This window comes from Eutrema salsugineum, unplaced genomic scaffold (assembly GCF_000478725.1).
Source record: "Eutrema salsugineum unplaced genomic scaffold, Eutsalg1_0 scaffold_3, whole genome shotgun sequence".
Classification (NCBI taxonomy): Eukaryota; Viridiplantae; Streptophyta; class Magnoliopsida; order Brassicales; family Brassicaceae; genus Eutrema; species Eutrema salsugineum.
In genome coordinates, this window is record NW_006256756.1 from 8,239,887 (window position 1) to 8,247,872 (window position 7,986).

General features: G+C 34.3%; 1 protein-coding gene across 1 annotated transcript; it reads left to right on the forward strand.

Annotated features, from left to right (window-relative positions):
* Positions 1–7,174: 7,174 nt before the first annotated feature.
* LOC112085352 (glutathione S-transferase T3-like) lies at positions 7,175–7,731 on the forward strand. Its single transcript, XM_024154561.1, has 2 exons — positions 7,175–7,350; positions 7,419–7,731. The coding sequence occupies exons 1-2, from the start codon at positions 7,175–7,177 to the stop codon at positions 7,729–7,731; spliced, it is 489 nt and encodes a 162-aa protein (XP_024010329.1).
* The last annotated feature ends 255 nt before the right edge of the window (positions 7,732–7,986 follow it).

A 7,986-nucleotide genomic window follows, 5' to 3' on the forward strand; every position in this document is an offset into this window, starting at 1 on the left:
CACCTAATCTAGGATATACCGATTCATCAAATCGGCAATCTGCATATCTGGCTTTAAACAGATCTCCTGTAGTTGGCTCGAGATATTTTATGATGGTGGGAGAATCAAAACCAACATATATTTCCATCCTCCTTTGAGGTCCCATTTTAGTCCTCTGTGGTGGTGCAATGGGTACATAGACTGAACACCCAAATGTTTTAATATGGGAGACGTCTGGCTCATGACCCGTTAGCAATTGGGATGGTGAATATTTGTGCTCACTAGATGGTCGTATGCGTATTAGTTCAGCGGCATGTAAGACTGCGTGTCCCCAAGCTGAGACCGGGAGTTGTGACCTCATGAGTAATGGTCTAGCAACCCATTGAATTCGTTTAATGAAGGATTCAGCTAATCCATTTTGTGTATGGACATGTGGAACGGGATGTTCAACACTTACCCCCATGGACATACAATATTCATTAAACGCTTGGGAAGTGAATTCACCAGCATTATCAAGACGTATAGTCTTTAATGGGAAGTCTGGAAAATGGGCTCGTAATCTGATGATTTGGGCCAATAACCTAGCAAAAGCCTGGTTCCTAGAAGAGAGCAGACAGATCATGAAATATCGATGCGTCAATGAGGACCATGAAATATCTGAATGTCCCACAAGGTGGGTGAATTGGTCCACATATGTCTCCTTGGATTCTTTCCAGAAAGTTCAAGGTCTCTTTAGACACTTTGACTGGTGAAGGTCGGGTAATCAGTTTCCCTTGTGAGCAAGCTGTGCACTTGAGGTGCTGAGGGAAAATACCATTTGGTTTAAGGCTGTGCCCTTTAGAATTCTGGACTAATTTACGCATCATGTTCGCACCGGGATGACTCAGGCGATCATGCCAAATAGTGTAATCTAAAAACCGTGCTTTGATAGCAGCATTAGCCTCAATCATACTGACTTTAGCATGGTAAATGCCAGTAGATACGGCGGGTATAGTTTCAAAAACTTGTTTATGGCCATTTATCATTTTAGTGATAATTAAAAACTCTTTGTTCCCTTCATCCTGAGTTTCGATATAGAAACCATTCAATCTTATGTCTTTGAAACTCAATAGGTTTCTCTTAGAACTGGGTGAGTATAAGGCATCAGAGATGTCTAGATATGTGTCATTTGATAACAACACATTAGCTTGGCCATGGCCCTCTATTAGGCTCGAACTACCCGCTATAGTGCTAATGTTTGCGGTTTTGATTACTAAATTTATGAAGTAATTCTTGTCTTTTAGAATGGTGTGGCTCGATCCACTATCCACAATGATATCCATATTGTCTTGCATATCTTCATTAAACAAGAATTATAATTCAATAACATGCAAAAATGAGATGTAAATAAAACATTACTCCATAAATTAAAATGTAAAAGCAAAAGGTCTTAAAAATCCAAAGTAAAGACAATAAATCCCAAAAACAAAAGATAAAAGTTTAAGGAGTAATGAAAAACAAATTCAGATTTTTTGAGATCAATCAAGGAGGTCGGAGAGCTCATAATCCATGCCATCAATCTTATCATCCTTTGAGTCATCTTCATTGACTTGATGAACCAGGTTAGCCTCATGATTATCTTTCCCATACTTCTGGTAGAGCTCAGCAAGATATTTGGGAGTACGGCAGATCTTGACCCAATGATTAGTCATTCCGCATCTTGAGCAAGGAATTGGTCTAGATGAACTGCCTCTTTGGGTCGGTTTGTTGATACCACGACCCTTACCCCGACCAAAACTGAGGTTAGGTCGGTTTTCTTGGTTCGGTCTATCGCGTCCTCTGCCGCGCAGTCCATGTCCATTTCCACGTCCACGTCCACGATCTGAGGATCTGTTACGTTGGACGAAGTTGGACTCTTTTCTGGTTCCTTCTGGCAATGGGGCTGATCCTGGAGGCCGCATGGGACTGTTCCTCAACAGAAGCTGATTGTTCTTCTCAGCAAGCAGTAAGCAAGATATCAAATCCTCATAGGTGCTATGATTCATGGCACGGTATTGTTGTTGGAGAACAACATTGGGAGTGCCAAAAGTAGAGAATGTTTTCTCTAGCATATCCTTATCAGTGACCTCCTCGCCACATAGTTTTATGAGTGCAACTATCCGAAAGAGTTCGGAATTGAATTCTTCGACGGATTTGAAATCTTTGAACCGTAGGTTCTTCCAGTCGAACTTGGCTTGGGGCAGTATGACCGTTTTCTGATGGTCATATCGCTTTTTCAGTGCCACCCAAAGTTCGAGTGGATCCTCAAGAGTGAGGTATTGTTGCTTGAGAGACTCAGCGAGGTGATGGCGGATAATAAATATCGCCGAGTACCGTTCTGTTTGAGTCGCGGTGTTGGGATCTTTGATGCATTCACCCAGACATTTTGAGTTGAGGTAGATCTTGGTGTCAAGGGCCCATTTGAGGTAGTTATCTCCGGAGACAGTGAGTGCCTCATATTCGACCTTCTGAATGTTTGACATCTGAAACATATAATAATTTATGTTAAATAATCAATAGTATGAGACTATGGTCATTGGAATAAGGGATTTAAGGTATTCTTGGGAAAACTTTCCATTTCAGGAAACTTGCTATTTTAGGAAACTTGCTATATAAGGGAACTCTAAAATCGAACCTTAGGGTTTATAACCTAGCCGGTTTACTAGGGTTTCCAAATTTAGCTCTAATAGATAAACTAATTTGAAATTAATTTTTTTTTTTTTAGATTGATTTTGGAAACTAATTTGAAATTAACCGATTAAGCTTAAACCGATCGGATTGATCGATTAAACAACAAAACCGGTTAAATTAGATTTAATTTTGGAAACCGGTTATTAGGGTTATTAATCGGTTAAGGGATTAAACTAAACGGATTTGCTAGGGTTTAATTTTTATTAGGAAAAACCGATCGGTTTAAACTTAAACCCTATCGATTTAGGATTAGAATTTATCGGTTTATAAACGGTTTAGGTGGATCGATTGGTTTAGAGTTTAAGGGGTCGATTGGTTTAGGATTTAGGAGCTTGCATGGACTGGTTTTAGGGTTTTCAAGGATCGGATCTAAGATAAATAACCGATCGGTTTAGGATTTAAACCGATCGATCTCGGTTTAACGATAGACAAACCAAAACGATTTTAGATCTAGGGTTTTGCAAAGATTTAGGTTTTGGTTTGCAAGGAATTTTAGTGTTTGGTTTAGATGATGCTAGGACCGATCGGTATAGGGTTTGAACAAATCATTAGGGTTTAGGTTTTATATGATAAAGCCGATTAGGAAAAATAAAACCAATTAGGGTTTAGACAAGAAGAAAGAGGATCGGTTTGGTTATGGTTTTATCTATATTAGGGTTTAGAGAAGAAGAACCGATCTATATTAGGGTTTTCAAAAAAAAACCAAAACTTTGATTAGGATCTATAGTTTTAGATAATACCTTTTCGCCAAATGGATTTCTGACCGGCTTATGATCTGGGAGCTAAAGACCACAGATATCTACTGGAAACTCCTGAGAATGATGACCAGAAGGGAGGACGAACAGTTGCTACAATGGAGGAACCACCGCTTGGAAAGAATCACCCGCTAAGGTGGGACAGCGCCGATTCTTTTGAGTCTTGAAGGCGCGTCTGGTGTCGGATTGAGGAGCGGTTTTCACCACTAGATTCTTCTCTTCCAGGGCTTCAAAATGATATGTAGATCGCCTTCTAACTCCTTGTATTTTGAGAGATATGATCGTTTGAAGTTGAGCTTCGTGCTGATAACGTATTAAGGGAAAAACTCTTATCTTATTGTTTCCATAAGCAGTGTATATATACATTACATAACTAATATATCAGAAACTCTAATGGGCCATGAGACATTAACCTGATGGTTAATGGGCCGGTTACTAGAAGTCCATTTGTTTATAACAATAATTGTTTTTTTTTAAGAATACAGAATACTGGGGGTCCAATATTATTCTTTTCTTAAATAGGGTTTACAATTAAGTAGAGTTGTTTCTTTTCTTCTTGTTTGTGATAGGCTGACAACTAATGATAATTGTTTCTTAAAGGGTTTACAATATACAGTAAAACCTCTATAAATTAATAATGTTGGGACTATGAAATTTTATTAATTTATCGTTAATTAAATTTATCTATAAATTAATAATTATTAATTTATAAAGATATCTGGTTTTCGCCTACAATCTTCTAAAAATTTATTTCGAATAATATTGTATTTAAGAATTTAAGCAAATATCTTATTAAAAATAATGATTAATAAACATAGTTATCATAACAAAATATTTTTTTAATAGAATATTACTTTGTCTATTAAAATATACATGTTTATAAGTTCAAAATTTATAAGAAACCATAGCTATTATCAAAATGATGAAATTGAAGACAATACTACAATACATATATAAATATTTACGTGTAAAAAAATCAATTATCACATCAAAATATCTTCACAAATTTGAATCTATATCGAAAAACAACAATAAGAGATTGAGATTTAATACATAAAAAGATGAACACCTATATAGAAGTATAATTTTCGACCAATAACTTAACAAAACTTATTTATGCCCATATTATTTAATTTTAGTCTGCTTCCATATTTCATGATTTCATGATTCTTTTCCTTTTTCATAAGTTTTATTTTCCTTTTCGTACTTTGGAATACTGAATATTATTCTTATTTTTGATTTTCTAATGACTTCTTATCTGTATTTTATAACAAAGTAGATTTTTTTAAAAATTAAGAATAATTAATTTATCTTCTAACATAAATACAATTAAAATATATTCAATCATTTCTTCATTTAAATATATATATCAGATAAAATAATATTGCTTATATAGAATTAAAAATATTTTTAGAATTATTTAATTTGTTTTTATTCTTTATTTTTATTTTTATGATAACACCCTAATTTGGTTTTAGTAATTAAAAACTTATCAAGATTTCACATTGAAACTTGTTCTAAAATTTAACCTTATTGGTAAATAATTTTAGGGAGATTTTCTTCAAGTTTATGTCTCTGGGGCTATCTTTAACTAACACATACAGCAATCATATAGTAGATAACATTCTCTTAATATTTTCCATGATTAGGAAACAAAATTAGGACATTAGTTATAATTTATAACACAATAGCGGCATTACGTGTAGTGATTTTTGTAGTCGAATCTCTTAATAAGTTTGATCTATATACTTATTTTTGTAGTGATTTGCTTACGTGCCGAGCTCACAACGACTTTTATAGTGTTTCGCTAACGTGTCAGGTCCAAAATGAGATTCGACTACAAAAATACATGTTTACCCTATTTACCGACTATGTGTCATTTTTTTATTGGTTCTTATCTGATGATGTGTTAAAAGTAACTTAAAACAAACCGTTCTAAATTATTATAGTTTAATGCTTTATTTCACTGTCAAATCAAACTGTTTCTAAAATTTTATAAAACCAAAATTTAGTAAAAATTTAACAAAAAATTAAAAATCAATAAATAGAATGTCTAATGGAATAATGGTATTGGTGATGTCTAGATTAATGTATTCGACTTCAAATGTTTTAGTATAATATGTACATGATTTCTCTCTAATTCTCTCTCACCTTTCCTAAATTGTTTAACTTTCCTTATTCTTCAAATGATTTCGTACCGGTACCTCAAAAAACTATGTCTTAATTACATAGAACAGTGATCAAAAGATTTTAAACTATTTAAACTAAATTATTTGAACTAAATTTTTCTATACTGTTTTCACGATTATGTATTCAAACATTAAAATGTAAGGAAATCTAATAAACAAATATACTCAATAATAGAAAATAAATTATAAAAACAAACGACTTCAAACTACTATATTAGATTTTCAAACAATAATTGGAAAATTATATCAACCCACGCAAAGTGTGGACAAGTTCACTAATTATTCTATAATAACTTTGAGGACTAGAGATATATATACAAACAATTATGCCGCTTAAATTAAAAAAAAAAAAACAAAATTGCGGATCAGAGGGCAACTATAAATTACAAGCCATGGGGACTATAATAGCGATGTTACAAGCCATAATGATTTTGTTTAACTTTGTATTCTTTAACTTAGTCGCTTAGGCCATCTCCAACCATGCACCAAAACACCAAATTTGGTGTTGATTATTCTCCAATAATACACCAAATCTAACACCAAATTTGTTTTGGTGTTTTGTGAATATTGTTGCACCAGACACTGAACATTAAAATATTATATCTTCTCATTTACTCAAATAATTATATTATTGTTTATTAGTTAATTAAATTATATTGATTTAGGACTGTAGGATTCATTTTTGTAATTTAGAATTGCACAAAAGATCGGTATTAATATGTAAATAGATTAAGATTAAAAATACATAATAAAGTTCAGTTAAACATTTTAACATAAAATTACTGAATCTAGTTTGATATGAATTGTTTGATTGGTTTCGATGCCTGTCTGATTGTTAGATATGATATGCTTCGATGCTTGTTTGAAATGATATGTCTTGATGCTTGTTAGAAATTATATGTTTCAATGCTTGTTTGATTTGGGTTTTTCATGTCTCGATGCTTGTTAGAAATTCTATGTTTCTGATGTTTCTAATGTTTGTTTCATGGTATGGTTGTAGGTTCTGATGTTTTCCTCTTACAATGGGAGTGTTCGTGATGTAAAAACAGCTCAAACTACTGTCATGCGCTTTGTAAGCTGTTCAAGTTAGTGTTAGTGATAAAAGGACTGTTCGTAATTGCATATATTCCAATAAACTATGTTGCTTTGTATCGATTAGTATAAGTTAAGTTGTGTGAACCAAATATTGTTAGGTGGTAATAAATGCATAATGGTTAGTTTATAGGGTTTAGGTAGTAATTGGTTTTGCTGGTTAGAGATAGATTCTGGTTGTGATGAATGATTATCAAGTCGATGTCTATCTGTGTTAAATGCATTCTCTTTCTTTCCTTATTTTCTTCCTTTGTTCTCTTTTATAGAAACACAAGTTCTTTTGTCTATTTCTTTTCATTTCCTTTCAACTTCCTTCTTTTCATTGTTCTTCTTGTTAAACACGAGTTCTTTCTTTTCATCTCCTTTCAACTTCCTTCTTCTCATTGTTCTTCTTATTAAACACAAGTTATTTCTTTTCATCTTCTTTCTCTCTTCTTTGTCTTTCTGGAAATGTCTTCGTATCCATATAGTCAGTCCTCTCATTTTGTTGAACTGTTGAACAGTCAACAAGAGAGTGGCTCGATATTTCTTTGTGTCGCACTTGGATCATCACAACCTCCAGTCTTCAGTTCTCAAGCAAACCCTGAAGATCCAAGCTTCATTAAAGACAAGCCTACAGAGAGAAGGTAAAGAAGGAAATGGACGCCAAGTGATGATGTATTGCTCATCAGCTCCTGGCTCAACACCTCCAAAGATCCGATTATAGCAACGAGCAGAAGTTAGGGGCCTTTTGGAAACATTCAGACTATTTTGCTGCAAGTCCGAAGGCTGCAGAAAAAGAAAACCGAGAGCCTGAGCCTATTCAGTGTAAGCAGCAGTGGCAGAAGATCAATGACGTTGTATGCAAGTTCTCTGGATCCTACGAGGCTGAAACAAGGAAGAAATCAAGTGGTCAAAACGAGAATGATGTTCTCAAACTAGCTCACGAGATATTCTGCAATGACCATAAGAATAAGTTCACATTGGACCACGCTTGGAAGGAGCTGCGTAATGACCAGAAATGGTGAAAGCTAGCTAGTTTTAAAACGGATGGAAGCTGTAAAAGGAGAAGGTGTGAAGATGGAGCACAATCATCAAGCTCTTAGGCAGAGCCAGAGGAAGTTCAAACCACTAACCGGCCTCCTGGTGTTAAGGCATCAAAAGCGAGAGGAAAGATGGCTACGGGTGATGGCAATGCTCTGTCTTAATTTCAGGAAATGTGGTCCATAAAAGAGAAGGACATGGCAATAAAAGAGAGACTGTCCAAATCTCATGCCAAGAAA

Bases quoted from the DNA above. Each gene is read 5' to 3' on its own strand.
- LOC112085352 (XM_024154561.1), top strand. From the start codon at position 7,175: ATGTCTTCGTATCCATATAGTCAGTCCTCTCATTTTGTTGAACTGTTG. The intron at 7,351-7,418 runs GTAAAGAAGGAA...ACACCTCCAAAG, and splicing joins GACAAGCCTACAGAGAGAAG to ATCCGATTATAGCAACGAGC.